This window comes from Podarcis bocagei, assembly GCF_964188305.1.
Source record: "Podarcis bocagei genome assembly, chromosome: 12".
NCBI classification, from domain to species: Eukaryota; Metazoa; Chordata; class Lepidosauria; order Squamata; family Lacertidae; genus Podarcis; species Podarcis bocagei.
Genome location: NC_138137.1, coordinates 3,789,341 through 3,811,767, shown reverse-complemented (window position 1 = coordinate 3,811,767; position 22,427 = coordinate 3,789,341). Strand labels below are relative to the sequence as shown.

At 42.1% G+C, this 22,427-nt stretch overlaps 1 protein-coding gene across 7 annotated transcripts in view; it reads left to right on the top strand.

Annotated features, from left to right (window-relative positions):
* HECW1 (HECT, C2 and WW domain containing E3 ubiquitin protein ligase 1) overlaps positions 1–14,060 on the top strand; it is a 200,662-nt gene extending 186,602 nt beyond the window's left edge. For 6 of the 7 annotated variants that reach the window (XM_081165080.1, XM_081165085.1, XM_081165081.1 and 3 more), the window contains 5 exons: positions 101–230; positions 1,434–1,580; positions 3,167–3,281; positions 5,050–5,248; positions 8,081–14,060. In XM_081165080.1, coding sequence (XP_081021206.1) covers positions 101–230; positions 1,434–1,580; positions 3,167–3,281; positions 5,050–5,248; positions 8,081–8,192 — 703 coding nt within the window. In that variant the 3' untranslated portion in view covers positions 8,193–14,060. The remainder of the gene's footprint in view (positions 1–100; positions 231–1,433; positions 1,581–3,166; positions 3,282–5,049; positions 5,249–8,080) is intronic. The other variant, XM_081165082.1, reaches the window with a different exon arrangement.
* The last annotated feature ends 8,367 nt before the right edge of the window (positions 14,061–22,427 follow it).

Genomic DNA, 22,427 nt, shown 5'->3' with positions numbered 1-22,427 from the left:
GCTAGACTTTAAACTTCAGCCACTTTGTGTTTTGTGCAATAAGCCATCTCTGTAGAAGCCAGAAGGTGGTGGTATGATCTGTGTTCTATTGTACAATCAGGCCATGTGATCTAAGCGACTTGGAGTACCTGGATGAAGAGTTCCATCAAAGTTTACAGTGGATGAAGGACAACAACATTACTGATATTCTGGACCTCACTTTCACAGTTAATGAGGAAGTGTTTGGACAGGTAAGCAATTATATGTATGTGATAAACTACCAGAGATTTGGGAAATAGGGTGAAGCAGGTGTATTCAGGCTGGAAGACCACAATCACTTGGACAAAATGAGTCGCTGTTGGTGCAACATAAAAGGAATAAGAGACTGAGAGCTGAATAAGTGAGAGTTGGAAAATAAGAGAAGACACAAAACAGGTTGGCGACACATCAGTAGAGCTGGTGATATTGGAGGAAATAGGAAGTTCATAGAATTGCAGAGTTGGAAGGGACTCTGGGGGTCATCTAGTCCAATCCCCTGCAATTCAGTTGCCAGAGCTGAGCAAAAAGCCCATATTCAAACCAAAAGGGCAAAAGAAGGTTGAGAATCATGAGTTTCAATAAGGTACATTTGCACCACAGAGGTAGTTCAGAGCTATGTCAAGTGACAGAAAGTAGTACTGCTGCATTGACACCATTGACTTAAATGGATTTAAGAGTCCTTCTCTCTGCCCAGGGACCATAGCCCTCCTCCAGTTATGCTCCCCTTTTTTCAGTGAGTTCAGGATGGCATAAGTGGAAGTTACTGCACTTTTATCGTTACACTAGCCCTGTGAGGTAATTAAGTCACCCAGTGAATTTCATGGGGAAATGTGGACTTTCAAGCAATCAGCAGATATTTCAAAAACAAATTCAGGATGATGACCACAAATACAGAGATTACAGAGGGTTTGTTTTACAATTGAAAGTTAACCATTGTCACACACACACACCCTTTGTGGTGTAAAAGCACTGATTGTGATAACCCATATATGCAAATACCAATCTGGAATATTTTTTAAAATATTTATCATTTTGCAGGCACCCATTTGTATGCTACCCTTCATCCCACTTTATCCTCACAACAAGTAGGCTAAACTGAATGGCCCCCAGATCACCTAGTCAGTTTCATAGTTGAACAAGGATTTGAACCCAGGCCTTCTTAGTTCATGTCCATTACAACACTGTGGCAGCTGACAAAGCCACAACAAAACAACACTGTTTGAAATTGTGCCATAAAAATACTAAGAAGTTAATATAAAACAGCATAATACAGAAAATAGTAAAAAGAGGTATTGACCATACATTGATAGAAAACTCTTGTTCTGCAGTCTGTATTTGAATTTTGAAATGTGTTACTATGGTTAATTTTACTCTGCTGCTCAGTGTTTATTTTTGTTGATTAATTTGTTTGCTAGGTAACAGAAAGGGAGTTGAAATCAGGAGGTGCAAATACACAGGTGACTGAAAAGAATAAGAAGGAGTACATTGAAAGGATGGTGAAGTGGCGAGTGGAAAGAGGTGTGGTTCAGCAAACAGAGGCCCTAGTCCGTGGCTTCTATGAAGTAAGTACCAAAGAAAGGCAGCGTCCTTGTCAGTTACGGGCACAAGGGCATTCTGGCCGGAGAAATAAATAATGAAAATAGTGGCTTTCCTCATGGAATATTAATAGGGAACATCTGTATAAGTTGAATGTGCATGGTAATGAATAACCAGTATTTGAGCATGCACAGTGTCATTGCAAGCTGCTGTTGACCATAGCACAGTATTACAGAATTTCAGTTTGTGCAGATCGCAGATACAGCTTAAAAGGTAAACTGTATGGTGGCGGGATTTGTGGCTTTATCCATTTTTCATAGAATGATTAATATGTCTGAGGATTTATTAATTTTTCACTCCAAGGAATGTAATCCTCGAACTGTTCCCTATGCTTTCAGTTGTAGGTGTGGGAATAATTGAAGCTACAGATATCGCGGGATAAAATTGCTTGCTGGTTAAGGTTGATCTTTAATATTGCTTTGTAAAAGCAGAGTAGCAGGAAAAGTGCAGTTCAACACACTAGCCCTGACCTAGCCCAGATTTCACACAACTAGTTGCACACAAGAACGTGTGACCCCCTTCCACATCACATGTTGCTGCCAGCTCAGTAATGCCCAAGTGGACATTGCAGTGTGGGTGTGCCCTGAGATGTCACTTTTCTTACGCACATATATCTTTGTGCTGGAACATTGTATGACTATTCTCCTTCTTTCTCTTCTGTTTACATCTTATATTTTTACTGGTCAGCACTGTATATAGCGAAAAAAATCTGCAAAAATTATTTAGCAATACCTGATCATCATAACCACCCAGAGAACTTACCGTATTTTTCGCTCTATAAGACACACTTTTCCCCTCCTAAAAAGTAAGGGGAAATGTGTGTGCATCTTATGGAGCGAATGCAGGCTGCGCAACTATCGCTGAAACCAGAACAACAAGAGGGAGAGCTGCGCAGCAATCCCTCTTGCTGTTCTGTCTTCAGGGATAGCCACGCAAAGCCTCTTCAACAACATTTGATTCAGAATTTTTTTTTTCTTGTTTTCCTCCTCTAAGAACTAGGTGCGTCTTATGGTCGGGTGCGTCTTATAGAGCGAAAAATACGTTAGTTGATTGGCCATTATGTTAAAAATAAATAAATAGGCCTTTGTTGATGTAGTACATTAGGGGGATTGGGAAATACTACATGAATAAGTTGATAATGTTGTTGAGGGCGGGGAAGCTGTCGGTAACTTAGGTCACTTCAAGATGATCTGTTTAATGAACATTCATCCTGACTTGTTTGTGGGGAGATTGGACAACCTTGCATCAATAAAGCATTGGTCCACACTTTCCAGTCCATTTCCTCATTGATTTCCTTATTACAAAACGTCTAATCTTTTGAGGAAGCAGGCTTGTTTCACAGGAGCTCCAAATCAACTCTAATTGTTCAGCCTGAATTTGTTAGTAAAGAGGAAAACTTGGTTCAAATCCTCATTGCCCAGAATGTAGTTGGCAAATATCTGCCAACACGTTTTAGCCTGCCTAAGAGCAGTCATGCCTGCATGTGGTTTTTCACTTTGACAAGGCTTTGTATGTGTTGTACTGTCAGCTTCAACTGTGGTTTGTCTTTCAGGTTGTAGACTCAAGGCTTGTCTCTGTTTTTGACGCTAGAGAGCTGGAATTGGTGATAGCTGGCACTGCGGAAATAGACCTCAATGACTGGCGCAACAACACAGAATATCGGGGTGGTAAACTATGCAGTTGTTTTTCCTTCTCATCTTCCATTTCATGATGCTTTTGCCCTCATCCTCTTGGTGGAAATTCTCACTGTCCTCTTAAGAGAGACTGGACCATAGACTAGGAGTTGGCCCAGATGTCTAATAACACTACTGATCCACCCCCTCCAAAAATCCACCCCATGGTCATACTTGGCTTGTTTGTACTTGTCCTCAGGCTTACACACACCTGCAATCACTTACAAATACTATGAAGAAAGTATACATGTATACTAGGATATTATAGGACTGCAGGGATTCATATAATCACAGGCAGTCCTTTATGGTCCTCTAGCAATTCCAAGAATTTTTCCAGTCTCATGTACTAATATATAGGTCTACTTCTTGTTCTCGTGGGATACAACTGAGGATGTGTCCAAGTTTTAAGATGGGGATGAGCAAATCTGATATAATCACAGATAGGACACAGAATAACCAGAGAAAAAGAATGTATAGCACTGCACAATTGTTCTTGTCCTGGGAATCCTGGTCATTTAAAACTGCAGCATTAGAGGGGAAATGCAGTCAACTTGCACGCATTAAACCTTCACAATCACAGCTTTACATGTTACACAGCCAGCCAGCACACAGTTGCACAAAATAAATGCACACAAGGCAGAGAGCTTAAAAGCGCATTCTGTACTGGGCTTTCCCAGCATGGAAAGAGCTTTTAAACTCTCTGCCTTGCTTATTGAGCTATGGGAAAGACTTGTGTGGGCTTAGGGAGGCTCCTGCAAGATGGAGGAGTGCCAACTTGAATAAAATATTGGGGGGGCAGGTAAGCCCCGCAAAATCGATCCCAAGACACACCATTTGAATGGCAATGCCCATCAACTGGAGCGGGGTTGCCCCCTCAATTTTTTTATTGGGGGAGTGAAGGGACCTCAGCCCCAAGAGTTGGCTCCTTTGCTCAGATGGCTCCACGAGATCTTGCGAGAACCTCCAGAGCCCACATGAGACCTTCCCAGAATCTGGTAAGCAAGGCAGAGAGCTTAAAAGCTCCCTGCTTTGTATGGAGAGCAAGGCCCGCTTAAAGCATGGGCTTAGAAAAGTAGGGGTCGTCACCCAGGGAGTGACGGGAGTGGTTCTGAGTGCCTATACATGATTTCAGCTTTACGCACAACCCCCAGGGATGTAACCCCTGCACAATTTGCAAGCCTACTGCATTGATATTTCTTATAACTAGACTAGAGCCTTGGGAGGAGTTGGCTATATACAAATGCAGTTTGCCACATTAACTATTTTTTTCTGTGTACATTGCCACTCATTTAGTTCAGTGGTTTTCAAACTGTTCCAGGGAATCCTGTGGTTCTTAGGAAGCCTATCAGAAGGTTTTACTTGAGAAGATTAGTAATGGCAGACATGTTTTGCTGAATTACCACTGTTATGGACCTGCCCCTGAAATGTGCCACATGAAAGTTGCTGGAAATGTTTTAGGGTGGACTTCCTATTCATTCAGTAAGGCTCAACTAAGCTGCCCACATGGCATGAATATGCACCCATCTCAGAATCCTCTGTAAAGTGCAAGAATTCCATGGCAGGCCCAGAGGGGTTTCTTGGCAGACCAGCTGAGGTGAAAATTGTTCCCCAGAGGTACTTCTTTAGCTGTACCATTAGTGAGAGCCAAAACAAATAAGGGAAGGCAGAAAAATCCTTCTGCTTTATTTCATCATCATAAGCAGTTGTGGCTTCTCTTTGTATGTTTCTAACACATTTCTCATTTGCACACTTTCTGTTTTAGGTTACCATGATGGACATATCGTAATACGATGGTTCTGGGCAGCAGTAGAGAGGTTCAACAATGAGCAAAGGCTACGGTTGCTGCAGTTTGTCACTGGGACATCTAGTGTGCCGTATGAGGGCTTTGCAGCCCTTCGAGGGAGCAATGGATTACGACGCTTCTGTATAGAGAAATGGGGTAAAATAACATCCCTCCCAAGGTATGCTTGCATTTTGAATAAGATCATACATGTTCTAAAACATTTCATGGCATTTTGTCATTTACATTTATATCCTAGTAGCAGATAACTTTATATGATGCGCTCAGTAAAAAAGAAAAAAAAGTGTTAAAAACAAATTGAAACATCTTGTTTAAAAAAGGTCAATTTCCATTCTAAAAGTTTCATCTCTTCAGCAGAGGTTTGGGCTCTTACAAACATCTGACTTAGATGTCCTCTCACTTAGATGTCCTAAGTTGTCATTCTTGGGGTTTCTTTAAATACACTTTCTCTAAATACCCTCCTGGATCACAGAAGATGCATATTGAAAACCAGATTGAAAGTGATCCAAAGAAGACGGGGCAACTGGCATTGAGGGCACAATTCAAGCAGTGGGATCCAAAGTGAAATGACTGCAAGTGATTTTATCTGTAGCTATCACATTTTGCTCTCATCCATCTTCCAAGGAATTGAAGTACAGTGGTGCCTCGCAAGACGAAAAGAATCCGTTCTGTGAGTCTCTTCGTCTAGCGTTTTTTTCGTCTTGCGAAGCAAGCCCATTGACGGATTATTGGATTAGCGCTATTAGCGCTATTAGCGGCTTTTAGCGGCTTATCGGCTTAGCGGATAAACGGATAAGCGGCTTAGCGGCTTAGAAAAGGGGTTGGGGGAGGAAAAAAACCCGCAGGAACTCGCAAGACATTTTCATCTTGCGAAGCAAGCCCATAGGAGATTCGTTTTGCGAAGCACCTCCAAAATGGAAAACTCTTTCGTCTAGCGAGTTTTCCGTCTTGCGAGGCATTCGTCTTGCGGGGCACCACTGTATGCTCTTTTGCTCAGCCTAGCCTATGTCAGGATGCTGCCATATATATAATAGAGAAAGTCTCTTGTTTGCACCTTGAGGCCTTTGGAGAACAAACAAATAAAAATAAACTTAGAAGAACCTCTGCCCAATTCTTTCCATTCCCCCTTAGTCTTCCACTTTGTCATCTTTTCTTTTAGCATTTGTATATATTCATTAGGACAGCTTAAGAAGAAAATGGGCTACAGGAACTTGTAGCATTCTGATAATATTTGTCCAGTTTCATTATTCCCTGTTACCTGCTTATTGAGAAGCATGCAGAATAGGCAGGTGAAGAACTATTTTGGTGCCTGTGGCAGAAAATTCAAATAGTATACCACAAAATGGTATATATATATATATATATGTCTTCATTTCTATTTATATCTCTCTGTGTGTGTACACACACACACATGGATATAAATGGAAATGAAGAAATATATATATACATACATACACAAAAGCTAAATCATTTAGAACTTGATGCCATTTAAAGGTATCCCAGAACCTGCCACTTGAGGTTGGTATAGAGCTGGCTCTGCAAAACATTGATTTGCCCAGCACACTTGGTACCTGTACAACTTGTGGCAAACACATAATGTGGCTTTTGATTCTGCTAGGTGCTCACAACTCTGGCGCCACACTTCACAACCTTTGTTTTAGTCCTGTAATTAAAGGGAAAGAGCAGCTATGCTACATGCCAGGAATATCTCTACCTGCGGTAGATTCACTATAATTAAGTTAAGGACATATTTGGGAGGCGGGGGAAGAGCTGGTGCAGCTCCAGAGGGTGGCAAGATTGGGGATTTGCCAGACTCCAAGACCGACAATGGGCTTGATTTCCCAAAAGCAAAATGCCTTTCCCTTTCCATTCTCACAAAGCACCCAAGAAGGTTGGAGGTGGCATGCAAGAGTTCTCCATTTCTTCCATGTCCAGCTGGCCTTTGTGGGTGTCTCAGTAAAGAGCCCTCAAAATCTTGAGAGTCAGAAATGGCCTCATTTCTGGAAACACCAGATTCAAGTAATGATTAATGTTCAGGCAAAACCTGCCACGTTTCTGTGTGTCCTTTTTGGAGGAGGAGAGCCCGAGTATAACTGGAATCAGTCTGAATCCACCTGAGAGACTGCTCAAGCCTTTCAAGAGGAAGAAAGCCTTTGAATCAGCAACAGCCCAAACTAAGTTCCTTTCAGGGCACTCTCCAAAGACTAACTATTCCCCTAAAGCTTTTGAGAAGTGCTCATATTTTTTCAGAAAATGTACTAATTACACATTGTTAAAGTTTCCTGTAGAAATCTACTGCAATTAACTTGCTGGGTAGAAGAAAGGAAAGATTTAGAGTTTTAGAAAGATGCTTCAGGCTTTTGGTCTGCCAAATACTAGAAAGGTAATTGGCCTCTTTCTGCTTGCCTAACTTGTTCTCCCAGATAAGATTTATGAATTTTATTCAGCTAGACTGAATATATTAATATTCACTGTCTTATGTTCATCTGCTAAATAACTGAATTCTTTGCAAAATATGCTTTCGCTACAAGATTAGATCTTTTAGGCTTTCCCACATATGTGGTTTAGCCACAGAAGCAAAGGGTGACTTTCCCATTCCTGAGTAGGAACATATTCCTGCAAGTTTCTTGTCAGATTATTGTGAGGTGTTAGAGCACTGCGGTTTTGCCCTGGGATTCTGGTGAAGCTCACCGAGGACAGCTCCAGATTTGGGCTTTGGGTGCTTGTAATACTTATTGCAAGCAAGAGGTAATGAACTGGATGAGGGTGAATAAATTGAGTCTCAGTCCAGGCAAGACACAGATATCATTGGTATGTGGTTCGTCCACCATGACTAATGATTCAACCTCTTCTCACCTGTGACTCTACAAAAGTTGTGGGATTCCAGCTCCCATCACCCCTCAGCTAACATGACTAGTAGTCAGGGATTATGCAAGGAGTTACATATTTCTATTCTTTAAAAACTGTACCCATGGTGTTCTTTCACTTTCAGGGCACATACGTGTTTCAATCGCCTGGATCTTCCTCCCTATCCATCCTATTCTATGCTATATGAAAAGCTGTTGACAGCTGTTGAAGAAACTAGCACCTTTGGACTTGAATGAGGACATTCAGACTTTTTGACTGTGTTCCTGGTCAGTAACATCACTACTTTCCCGGCTGCCATATGATTTTGGTTTTCTGTGTTTTATAATCTGGGGAAAAACATCGGGATGACAAAAGCTGTGCATGAAGAACAGCCTTCCTTTAAGAACTAACCTTCATGCTTTCATCTTTGATTTCCAATGGACAACTCACCTGTATGCAATATAAAAAACCCTATCTCAAGGTCTCTGTATATCTCCACATACCTCCATTAGTAACAATGAAAATATGAATGCAAGTTATGCTACACTTGACCAAATGTTAATAAATGTTTACTCCCACCTACGTTGATTAAAAAACAACAACAAAACATCAAGCATTCCAAGCTTTTATATGCACATCTCTTCAGGATTAAACACACTGTTAATATTGCATCTTAACAGCTGTATCTGCAGATGGGAGATGGCCAAGAGTCTTGTCATTCATCTTTGATTTTCTTGTACATATCACACAAAGGTGAGATAGCACCTATGAGCAAAACTGCTTTTGTTTTGTTTTTTAATACAAGAACTCATAACCCAAATCAACTACATCAGCTGGAGCTGGGCCAGGCCTAAGGTGTAGATAAGACACTCACAACAAAACAAACCTGTAGTGCAAAGCAGAGTGTGCCTGTGATTGTTGACAATTGTTGACTGCCAGAACAGGAAAGAACTTGCATTGCAGAGGCACTGATGGGAGGTAGTGTAATGACAACACCCATGAAGCACCCAAGAAGGATATTTTATTATACAGCATAATAGACAACATCACCTTACCTAATTAATGTACATAGCAAAAGTAACAGGAAGAATAACCCTCTTTCTTCCTAATATTTTCTGGTTCTGCTAATTGATTTCTTGTTTTTTGATGTTTAAATACTTCCTTACAGAAAAGAAATATAGACAATCTTGCACCCTGTAATGGAAGCAATTACTTATTTGAGGCATATTGATCGACACAGAATTGTGGTTTTTGTTTCATTTCTCTTTGATCTCAAATCCTCCATAATTGCGGAATTGGTTCTACGTAAAGGGATTTAGTTGGTGAAGCTGCAGAGAATGATGGTGCTGAGGCAATATGAATGGCAGTATTGTCTGCATTGCTGTTGGGGTTCCTAAAGCACCATTTGTCTACCAGGCACATTAGTTATTAGTGAATTGTAAAGTTTGGCCTCTTTTGTAACCAGATGGAAAAATTCATGGCTTAACTTTGAGAACTGTGCCTTCTGTTGCCAAAATCAAGACAGTAAAACACGTTGGAACATGCATACTTTGATGGGTACTGCTGAAAGTAAGGGTATGGGGTGGGAAATCAGCCTTTTTTGAGCTGAGCCAGATCTGAGAATAAGGCTGGAATCCTGCGTGCAATTACATGGGAGTAATGTCCAGTTAACTCAGTGGAACTTACTTCCGAGTAAGCATGTTTAGGATTGGGCTGCATGTGTATCTTGTCTCCATCAAGAGTAGTCCTTATTTCTATGCAGTCTTTTTAAAAAATCAAGACAGTGTAAGTTGTTAAGCGTGTATGTGATCACAGCAACAAAGAGATCATAAGAAATGGTGCTTAGTTATATGCTGTCTCTGAAAAGGGACCGATCCTCCTCTTCTTTTGCCCTAGGGTGAGGTACAAGTATTGTGCTTGTATGCTGTCCTTTTCTCTCACTGTGGAAGAGATGCTAATACACACGGTCACTGCCCTTAACTTCTAAGTGTGGTAAGGATAATGGGATAAGTATGTAAATAGTTGAGGCTCCTGAACTCAAGATATGCTCCCTCACTTATCCTAGATGTGATCCTCTGGTTATGTAACTGATGCATATACCCAACAAATTCCAAAAATTAAAAAATGGAGTGACACAGTACTGATACTCCAATATTTAGCAAAGTGATGTGGTAGTCACTTCCATAAGGTTGCTTTTCTGTTTAGAAACCTAAACCTATGCTCAGACAGGAAACATTCTCAGAATAGTTCCCCACCCAAATCAAGAAAATATAACTCTTAAGGTAAACCACAAAAATTGACCTAATTTTAAAAAAATTATGGGCAATTTAGAATCCAAAGTTTGTAACTTTTAGGTTTGGGTAAGAGAAATTTAAGGACATTTGTACATCTCTCATTTGTGCTTAACTGTGGCTGGATCATGCATGTTCTTTTTGGGAACATTTACACTCTTCAAAGAGGAAAAAATGGACAAAACAAAATCCATGGGACCTGGGAACAAGTAGGTATATGAAGAACAGATATTCATTACTGGTTTGGGTGTTGAGCTGGGAAGTAGGTGGCCTGGTGATTGCCGGCTATTTTAGCTGATATGAAAACTAACCTAAACTAATCTGTGTTTGTGTGATGAATCTTTTATTAGGCAAACACCTGATAAAGGTTTGTTCATTCATCACTACCATATTGAGGCCTTATTCACATGAAACTTTAAACCATTGTTAAACTAAACTATGGTTTAAAGGTGAATGAGCAGCATCCTGCTGCATGCTGCTGAAACTGCAGCCACTTTACTCCTCCCCAAGGTGAAATCTTACCTTACATTAAATAATCCAATCCAGCATTTTAGATTGAAATGCCAGTTTTAGTAAAACCAATTAATTTGGAATCAGTTGACATCATTACATTTTTCATGTCCATATCAACTGCATTTAATATACATTTTACAAGCACACACTATACCGCGTGTATTACTGGTTGGATACAGGCTTAGTCATGCTTAGAACAGACTCATTAGAAATAATGGTAGTTAAAATAGTCACCTCTAACAAGTCCCATTTATTTCAATCGGCCTATGCTATGACTAAGTTGGGATCCAACTCCATAATTGCTGTAGGAAGCCTCTAAATAGATGAGTGTTCAAGCAGCCTACCAAACAGAACTTGGAATGCAATTTCCACTCATTTCAATGGAGCTTCTTTGCATACCTCTCTAAAACAAATGGAGGTTCCTGAAATATTAACCTAAAAGCAGTTGTCCAATATACAGCCTCTGCAATACCCTGTGCACAAAATCTTAGGAAAATCATTGTATCTTGGGCATGCGTACAAGTATTTAAAATTACAGCCAATGTCACTACAAAGTCATATGTATGGTGTTGAAGATGAGGTATCATCTTTTTCAAGAAATGGAATGGAACTTAACTAGACAAGGCACAACCATCTGACTGGTTAGTTTGAGGCGGGCCAAATATAACAGTACTATATACCAAGAATTAAAACAACATCCTTTATTTATAATGCTGTATAGTCAGGATTTTTAAAACTATTTAAAAACTATATTTTATTAAAAAGTAAACTATTTTTTGTAGAGTGGTGAAAGAATTTGTATATGCAATGAAGGCATCTGAAGCAAGAGTGATGCTCAAAATGTCACTATACAGTTATGTTCCAATGCCAGATATAGTCTGGGAACTGAAATAGGATATAGGTAGCTTTGGATTTGGCCCCCAGAATGTTTGTCTGTTCCTTTCTAGGAAAACACATTGTAGATTTTGTTATCTAAATCTCAGGCAAAGGCAGTGCTGTAAATAATCCAGACAGGAAGCTTTCTTCTTCATACCTTTCATTTTTCACGACACCTAAACAAATCCATTTTTCATCTGTTCCACAGTATGGGCTTCTGTCAACTCATTACAGTATTAAAAACTACTTATCTGTCCAATTTATCGTCATCTATTTCTTTTTATACAATTGCATTGGATCAGACTTGACGAAAATATTGGGGAGACAGGTAAACCCCACCACGGAAAATCAATCCCTTGACATGGTGCACACAAACCATTTGTATGGTAATGCCCATCAACTTTGGGGGGGGGGGCTACCCCCTCAAGATATTTTATCGGGCGGGCGAAGACCCTTTGGCCCCTAGGAGTTGGGGTTTTTTCCAAGTCAACATTGCATTGGGCAGCCTCTCCTATGCAAGAGACTAAACAGCAGAGGAGAAAGGCTGAGAAATTAGTTTGGGGAGGAAAATAAATTAATTTTAAGAAAAAGAGGAGGGCAATCTTTAAGATTCCATTTTGCAGGTGACAAAGAATATATTTGTGGACCTAGGACCCAGATTATCACAATCTGGAGAGATTGCATTGAAAAGTGCAGGTATATCATTCTGGGACCCATTCATAGCAGCATGTAAGCTGCTCCCCTGTGACACCTGTCTCATTCTCGGGGGGGGGGTGCATTAATGAAGTAACCACATGGGTGGAGCCAATCTCATGAGTCTTGACCTACCATGGGAGTGGGCAATATGGGAAAGTGGTTTCCACATCAATCAGGTAAATGCAAATATTGTCAAATGAAGGGGAAATTCATACCTTGTTATATGTATAAAAAAGAAAAAAAAATTGTCCAGTAGCATCTTAGAGACCAACTAAGTTTGTTCTTGGTATGAGCTTTCGTGTGCATGCACACAAAAGCTCATACCAAGAACAAACTTAGTTGGTCTCTAAGGTGCTACTGGAATTTTTTTTATTTTTAAAATATATTTCTATTGCGTCAGACCAACACGGCTGCCTACCTGAATCTAATACCATGTTATGTCATTCAATAGACTATTTAATCCAAGCCCTTTCAAGTCTCGGACACCCGGCTAATTAAAACAAATGCCACTTTATATAGCAGTCCAGGTTCTGCTTGCAACACAAACTCAAACCCTGCTGTCCTTACTACAATTGATAAGATTCATTTTCCTTTCTTGTAAACACCAGCTTCATTTCCCCACATTACTGTCTGCATTTATTTTAACTATACTGTAATTTCATGTTACTAAAACAATTTTTCTTTCTATTTAGCCATTTTCAAGTTTGCTTTGGTGTGATGATTCCACAAAGTGGATTTTACCCAGTTTCCCACTGCACGGTCATCGTTTCTGCATTAATTCATCGGGGGTGCGGGGAGGAAGGGATCAGCATCCCAACTTCATTCAAGTGCCAATGAAGTTTTAGTAATGGAGAGAAAATTTGGAGTTCACAACCAGGTTGATTATTTTCTTTTCTACAGGTTTCATCACAACAAAAGCTTGGCATTGCTACAGTATGAGACTTGTTGTTTAATCCTAAATGCATTAATCTGAAATCCCCACATATTAATTTGGATAAATTCAAAGCATATATGTTAAGATCATACTCTAAAGCCATGGACACACTTAACTGGCACTAAATTTACTGAAAACAATGGGATTCTTTCCACAATCACATAAGGTTGTTGGAAGGAAGGCAATCCCATTTCAGTTAAGAGAGTTATGGCTTTAGAATTCTATTATTCATTTTTCAGTGAACAATCTCTGCCCTAAATTAAATCCTAGGCTTTTTGAAGTCAACAGGACTACTGCCATTAATTTCAACAAACACAGATCAGGAACGAATTCCCAGTGGAAATCGAACCTGTTCAGTCATACATATACCAACAAATCTTTCTACGTTAAAGATGGTGCTTTTTACGATTATTCCTCTTGCTGTACCTCAGTGCTTAAAAAATTGACTGCAATATGCCACAAATCTGGGATAGCATTTCCAAGTTATTATCTCCCAAAAGGTTGTGTTATTTTCTCCCTAGTACACCATAGTTCCTTTGATCAAGTCAACAGGTGTCTGTAGATAGTAGATACTAGCTATAGTCAATATTGAAACATTAGCTGAATTCCCTGCAGCTTCCAATTTACCTAAAACCAAGTGTCTATTATGGTTTCATTAAAGACTTCATACAAGTCAATGGCAGGAAAGGTCCTCGTTACTGGGCTAATTTTGCTTATATTGACAGGAAAATGTCACATGATACTCAGGCTTCGCTTTCTATTCAATCATATCACTGTAAAGGAATGTCAATAAAAAAAATCTCTTTGTTATGGCATCAAGTGGTGTGGTTATTAATAGTTTATCTTCTGTGGCTTGCTTTGTTCTATGCCCGCTTGTTTGATAGAATCTCATGCTTTAAAGCAGGTGTTACATTACCTATATCAGGAAAGCCTAACATTTTTGACCTGAAGGCTGCATTCAACTTTGCCAACTCTCTGGGGGACCATATGGCAGTGTGGGGTGTGCGTGCCCCACACTCTTGCATACATACACCCCGGACACACATCCTCTCTCCCCTTAGCAGATCTATGCTTTTCCATTAATCAGATGGCCAATCTGATGACCGAGAGGAAGCAATTAGCATCTCTATCAGCATGCTGAACTGGGTGGAGGTTAAGGCTGTGCCTACTTTATGTTTTCCCCTCTTTATGGCTGTTACTGCCAAAACTGGTAGGGTATTAGCAGCCATAAAAATTTTACTTGGGAGCCTGGTGAGGTTAGTCTGCTAGATGCTTTCAGTAAATGACTTATTGATGATGATGATGATGATATTTTAGAATTGAATGTTGTATTTTCCATTGTGGGGCATCAGTAATCAAACCAAACCACCAGCAGAAATCTATTGATTTAAATAGGAATTAGATCTGTGCTTTGAGAAAAGACTGTAGATGAAATCAGTGTTGCACTTCAGATGTAATATGGTTTGTTGCAATTTGAGGCAGGAAGGGGATTTCCTCCTCTGTGACAAATTATGTAAATCACCCCAATCTGCAATACTAGAGGTTCAACAGAGGTTAATTCAGGGGTCAGCAACCTTTTTCAGCCGTGGGCCGGTCCACCTCCCTCAGACCATGTGGTGGGCTGGACTATATTGGGGGGGGGGGATGAACGAATTCCTATGCCCCACAAATAACCCAGAAATGCATTTTAAATAAAAGGGCACATTCTACTCATGTGAAAACACGCTGATTCCCGGACCGTCTGTGGGCCAGATTGAGAAGGGGATTGGGCCGCATCCGGCTCCTGGGCTTTCGGTTGCCCACCCCTGGGTTAATTTGTCCCTGAAACACCAGGTACTACCTATGCTTTGTACCTTAAAGAGACAGAGCTTTATACTTTGCAAACTGCACAGTCTCTCAAAGCCGACACAAAACCAGGCTGTCATTTCAGTGCATACAGAACGTAAATCAGAAAGGACATTCTCCACAGCAAAACACTAGAGGCCATTGTCCGCCACTCCACAGCTTTCTGTACTGCTTGAAAGCCAAGTATGTATCACTGAGGATAATGCATTCAAAAACATCAGTCTACAACTGCAGGAGGCGAATACAGTTAGTCCACATATCTGCCAACACTATTTGAATATGAACAATTCAGTATTCCTCTAAATTATAAGCAAACCACAGATGCAAGAAGGAAGATTAGCGCCCCTCACTGCATCACAGGAATCCTCTACTGACTGGCTTCCAAGCAGGTAAAATTCTGCTTGCAAAGAGGAGCTAAACTCTTTTTAATTAGTAAATTAAATTAATTAGTAAATTAAATTAAATTAAATTAAATTAAATTAAATTAAATTAATAATTAGGTCAATAACGTCCTTAGGAGGTCAACCAAATTTAAGCACAAATTCGACCCACAGCTGTGAGGCATTCGCGAGCTTTTTTGCAGAGAAAGTCCTGTTGCTCCGCCGTGACCTCCCTGCCAATTTAGATACAGTGACTGAACTGGAGGCCCCTTGACTGACTTCAGGTCCAGTGTTGGACCATTTCGATCGGATACTACCTACTGATGTGGATAGATTCCTCCAAGTTGGTAGGCCCACCACCTGCCTCCTTGATCCGTGCCCGTCTTGGCTGATTAGGGAGTGTCCAGATGTTGCGCGGACCCCCCTGGTTGAAATTATCAATTTGTCCCTTGACACGGGGACATTCCCAGGGGAACTGAAGGAAGCAGTGGTGCGTCCACTCTTAAAGAAAACTTCATTAGATCCCTTAGACCTATCCAATTACCGCCCAGTTTCAAATCTTCCATACATGGGTAAGGTAATTGAGAGAGCGGTTGCTGAACAGCTTGGTAGGTTTCTGGAGGAAACATCGGCATTAGATCCATTTCAATCCGGTTTCCGTCCTGGTTTTGGGACGGAGACGGCTCTGGTTGCCCTAACAGATGATATCCGTAGACAACTGGATCGAGGCGGGTCAGGACTGCTGATCCTTTTAGATTTGTCAGCAGCCTTTGACATGGTCAATCATGATCTTCTGGACCATCGCCTTGCAGACGTGGGAATACAGGGCATAGCCCGTAACTGGTTGTGCTCTTTTATCTCTGGTCGGGGACAGAGGGTGGCACTAGGGAGGGAAATGTCGTCACGCCACTCCTTGGTGTGTGGAGTGCCGCAGGGCGCAATTCTCTCCCCGATGCTTTTTAACATCTTTATGCGCTCCCTTGCCCAGATTATCCGGAGCTTTGGGCTGGGCTGTCATCAATATGCTGATGACACTCAGCTCTATCTGCTGATGGATGGCCACACCAACTCGGCCCCTTACACACTGACCAGATGCTTGGAAGCTGTGGTTGGATGGTTTCGTGGGAGCCGATTGAAACTAAATCCTTCGAAGACAGAGGTCCTATGGCTAGGTCGGGATAGCATGGGGATGAGGGACCAACTCCCTTCTCTTGCGGGGGCCCAATTAGTGCCATTGCCTTCCGTTAAGAGTTTGGGTGTAATCCTTGACGCCTCCCTTTCCATGGAGGCGCAGGTTACAGCAACAGCCAAGGCGACATTTTTCCACCTTCGCCGCATCAAGCAGTTGATCCCTTGCCTTTCCTGCCCCAACCTGGCCACAGTGATCCATGCGGCGGTCATCTCCAGGCTTGACTACTGTAATTCGCTCTACGCGGGGCTGCCCTTGAAGCTGTCCCAGAAACTCCAGCGGGTACAGAATGCTGCAGCGAGGCTCCTCACGGGGTCTCTGCCATGGGAGCATATTCATCCAGTGCTTTTCAAGCTGCACTGGCTCCCGGTGGAGTACAGGGTCAGATTTAAGGTGCTGCTTTTGACCTTTAAAGCCCTTCACGGCCTAGGACCCTCGTACTTACGGGACCGCCTCGCCTGGTATGTCCCACGGAGAGCCTCAAGGTCCATAAATAACAACACCCTAGTGGTCCCAGGCCCTAAGGAAGTTAGATTGGCTTCAACCAGAGCCCAGGGCCTTTTCAGCACTGGCCCCAACTTGGTGGAACGCTCTGTCTCATGAGACCAGGGCCCTGCAGGATCTGATTTCTTTCCGCAGGGCCTGTAAGACAGAGTTGTTCCGCCTGGCCTTTGGATTGGAGCCAATTTGATTCCCTCCCCCCCCCCTTTTTTCTTTTTTCTTTTCCTTCTCCTGCAATGAGGCTTCATTTTAATATTTTAATGTTCCATTATTTTAATGTTGTATTTTATTTTTGTTTTTAAGTTGTAATCACTCATCTTGTTTTTATTATTGCTTGTAAGCCGCTCTGAGCCCGGCCTTGGCTGGGGAGGGCGGGGTATAAATAAATTATTATTATTATTATTATTATTATTATTATTATTATTATTATTATTATTATTATTATTAAACTCACAGTACATGGGAAAATATCTACATAGTATGGTTTTCCAACATCTGAACTTCCCAAGAGCACCTGTACCATTTAACATTAAGAAGAAGGTGTCAATGCTTTTTCCTGTCGCTGCCACTGCTAAGAAACCATCTCCACTAAAGCTGCCTCAGCACAGAAGAGAGCAGTCCATAGGCACAGCGGCTGCTGGCCAATGCCTTCAGGTTTGTTTGTTTCACCAGCACATGCACAAATTCTTTCTGTTTTTTTGTAGTCTCATACTTTATTCTGCCCAATCGCCTACGTTTCTCACCAGCATGTAAAGCGACAAGGCACAGAAGAAATCAAAGTGTCTAACTTACTTTTAATGAATCATGAAAGAGAATTTTGGCAGGTGGTGAGAAAAAGTGGACCTGCTGAAATGTTCTCTCCTGCACAACACTGAAAGGTACAGGAGCTCTTTATTCTTTGGGAATTATTCACCCTACAAGTATGTGCACAGTCACCTTTCGTAAACACACCTTTCCACCCATTTCTCAGTCCTGGCAAAAAGTCTGCTTCCTGACCATTCCTCCACTGCTGGGGCAGTTCAGACAACTGGAGGCTCTATCTGCACCCTACATTTAAAGCAGTGTAATATCACTTTAAGGAATCATAGCTTCCCCTCAAAAAGTTCTGGAAACTGTAGTTTGTTGAGGATGATAAGAGTTGTTAGAAGACTTTTATCCTCGCGGAGCTCCAGTGGTTTAACAGGCAATCCCTCTTCCTATAGAACTCTGGGGAATGTATCTCTGTGAGGGGAATAAGGCTCTTCTAACTGAAGGAATGGGTTTCCCAAACCCAAAACTGACTGTACAGGCATCTTTAAACTGCACCAAAATCTCAAAACCTAATAAGCTACAGTTCCCAGGATTTGCATTGGCTTATGCAACAGTGACAGTTTATTTTTATTATTATTAAATGTATATCCCATTTTTTCCTTCAAGGAGCTCACGGTGACACCCATGGCTTCTCTTCCCACCCCATTCCATCCTGCTGAGGTGGTCTGTGAGACAATGAGCAGCCCAAGGTCATTAAGTGAGCTTTGTGGCTGAGTGGGGATTTGAACGCTGGCCTGTTGGGTATGGTTACCAGATGTCCCCGTTTCCCGGGGACAGTCCCTGGATTTACAAATCTGTCCCCGGACAAAATCCATCCCCAGAATGTCCCCGGATTTCATTTAATGTCCCTGGATTTTAAGTGTTGCAGATCTATTAGTAGGGAATGAATGTTGTGTGATTGGTTCAACGGCAAAAGACACATCATGTGGGGACTTCCAGTGAGGTAAAATGGCGAGCACAACAGGAGTGGGCAGCTTCTTAAGCAACTCAATAATCACCATTATGGTGAGTACCCATTAGTGTTGTACTAAATGGGACTTACTTTTTTCTAGGCAGAGTTAACTGCACTACCAGGCTGGCTCCGGGCTGCTGAGACTGCCGCTGCCGCAGGGGAACCAGGGATGCTCGGCGCGTCAACAGGGGGAACCTCAGACACACACACCCCTGCGACCCAAATTGAGCCGGGAGCAAGAGTGCCTGGCCGACTGCCCAGCTCCGCTCTGGGGCCAGGAAAAACCCTGGAGCTGACGCAGGGAGAAGGAGGAGAGGAGGAGAAGGAAGAGAGAGGAAGAGGAAGGAGAAAAAAGAGGGGAGCCCCGAGCTTGCTGTACTGTAGCACCCTGCTTGTGGTTAACGCTTAGCTGGAATGAAATATTCAACGCAGCAACAGAGAAATTAAAATAATAATTTATTTGTCAGACAAATAAATGAGAGGCACAGTGGTATATGGTTACCAAGCTCTGGCCTGCCTCCTGCCATTATGGCCAGCCCTTATATTTCCTTAATCCACCCCCCTTTGCTCCTCCTGTGGCTGCCTCTGTTCAATCAGCCTGCTTGAATTTCCTATTGGCTGATTGCTATAACCAATTTTTAAGATACACCCATATCCTTCTGTCCTTATATGGCAGACAAAGAGCTATATATTGTTACATCTATAAATGACAAATAAGTAGTAATATATCTTACATGTGTCTCAACAAAGAATCTTAATTACCAGCTCACCTCTTGCCCTCCTTGCCCTCCAAAACAGATGGTTAATAATTTTTATCTTAAACATATGTCAGAGACCTTGGGTTCACATCAACATTGAAAGATCTCCTTCATTTGAAGGTTTCTAAACAAATGTCTGACAACTAATATATCTGGATGGCGTCTCATTTCTGGCAGGGGGGGCTAGGCTCATCTGCCCCCCTGGTCTCCTACAGCAATATGACTCTATGAAATAAGAATTTAACATTTCTTTCTTTCTAGATCCTTTGTATAATTACATTTAAGCAAATATTTAGTACATAACATAGGTAGCCTTTTAAGAAGGATAAGCCTTCTCAAAGGAAAGGATGGACCAGTTTACAGCCTCAAAATAAAATAGGAAGAAGCTTCTTTTTCCCCAGCCAAGCCAGTTGCCTTTGTTTTCCATGTGCCCTTGGCCTTTTGTCCTGTGACTCAAGTTTAAGGCACATGGTTTTATTTTACTGTTTACCTACCACTTTTACAACTTAGTTGTACTCTACAGCATGCAAGGTCAGTGACCTGCTTCTCAGCCTTTTTATGACTTTGAGAATTGTTTTCTGCTATAAATCAAAGGGGGCCCCCTTGTCCAGGAGGATAAACATCTTGCCAAAGTACTTAGGCAGTTGGTCTTCTGCCTGGCATAACATTTGAAAATCTAAGCCCATTTAATTTAGGAACCTGATCAAGATATAAGCCAATATATGCCTTAATTAAAAAATGCAGTCTATATTCAGATGCCACAGTACCGCTGCCGCCGCTGAGCAGGAGAGGTAGGAGAGCACCAGGAGGGCAAGGACACGTGGCCAAGCCCAGGCCCGACCCAAGCCTACTCTATGGTGGCTAACGCTCCAACAGAGCAGGCCACGCGACAGAGGAGACCACAGAAGAGAAGACATTACTTCTTTTTTAAAATAAATAAATATTTTTTAATATTTTTTTTCTCTTCTCAAAAAAAAAGTGTCCCCGGATTCTTTGAAAAAAGTCTGGTAACCTTACTGTTGGGTCCTGTTGCTGCACTCTAACCAGTATTGGCTGCTTAGAATTTCATACCTGTCCCCACTAAACTAAACACATTACGGCTACAACCTTGTGCACCACTGACACTTTGCTCTCAGTAGACATGGGTATGTATGTTGAGGTTGGGTAGTTGCCATGCTATTCACGTTTACATACAGTAAGTAAGCACACAACTTGCACACATTTGACTTATGTGCATTCGGCTTTATGTGATTGACCAAAAATAAAACTAACATTTAAAGGGGTGGGGATCCAGGAAAAATGACTTTGGCAACCCCACTTACCATTGAGCCCAATGGGTTTTGACTAGACACAATTTTGGCTTTGGTGTGATCCACAGAACATAACCCCTGCGTAAATCGTGGGCTTACTGTATTATTGACTTCCATCAACCTCAGGCAGGAGTTCCCACCCAGGTCCTCCAAAGCAAAGGAGCTGATTCTCAAGCCTTGCCACAGCCAAGCCTGACCTCAAGACTGTCCACACAGGCCACCAACACATGCAGCACCCAGGACACAGATTAGCCATCCAGGAGTCCAAGGAGCTCAGCTCAGTAAATACAGCAGCATTGTTGGTTGGGGACTTGGCTACAGGTTTTTCTGGCCCTAATTGAAAATAGCACTAACACCAGTTCTTCATGAATAGAGGTCTTGTGAGGGCTGCTTTTCTCTTTTGTCTTTCAGGTTGCAGTTATTTGCAGTTGCAGACAAGATCATACAGACATACCAAAAAAGAAATTTTTGTCAAGTCAGTGGAGTGAGCTCCTCTTCTGGGTTCCAGCCAGGGTTCCGTCAAATGCCTATCATGCTCTGCACACCTTTATTAAATTTTCTCTCCTGTTTTAGGGTTGTTGCTTTCCCCCCTTCCCATGTTTTAAGTTCTTGGCTGTTAATACCTCTCCAAATTTCGGAGCGTGTGGTGTGGTGTTGGTGTTGCACAAGCCTAATGATGCCTTTTCTTTCTGCATGCCTGGCTGCAGAGCCAAGATGTTGATGTAGTGTCACCCTCACAGGTCAAGAGGGCCTTCTTGGTGGTGGCTGCTCCCAGGCAGCTTTGGAACTCCCTGCCTTGAGAAGCCAGGCTGGCTCCCTCCTTGCTTTCATTCCTCTGGCAGGTAAAGACTTCCTCCTTGTTCCAACAGCCCCTTGGGAACTGACTGCTTTTAATGAGGGGGCTGGTGACATTCTGCTTTTGTGATACTGTAATTATCTGTGTTTTTAATTGATCTATTTATCTATATATATATATATATATATATATATATATATATATATATATATATATATATATATATATATATATATATATATATAGTGTGTGTGTATGTGTGTTTTAGTTCTACGTATTAATGTTCAATTGTCTTTTCCTATGTTTATATTTTTTCCTGTAAGCCGCCTTGAGACCCTGTCAGGGGACAAGGCGGGAAATAAAGAGATTCCTGGAATAAGGCGGCTCTCTCCTCCCCCGCGTGTCCCTTGAGGCTCGCGCAGCGCCAAGCCAAGCCTGCAGGTGGCGCTGCCCAACCGCCCAGCCCGGAACCCTTCCTCGTTTGCCTCTGGGCCTTTCGACCTTTACCCTCCGATAAGGCGCGGTTGGCTGGGCTGGCGCAGCGGGGCGGGGTTGGGCGTGGAGGGCGTGGCTTGCTCCCGCCACTCTTAAGCCGTCGGCCCAAAGGGCGCTGGCGACGGGGTGGAGACTCCTCCCCTCCG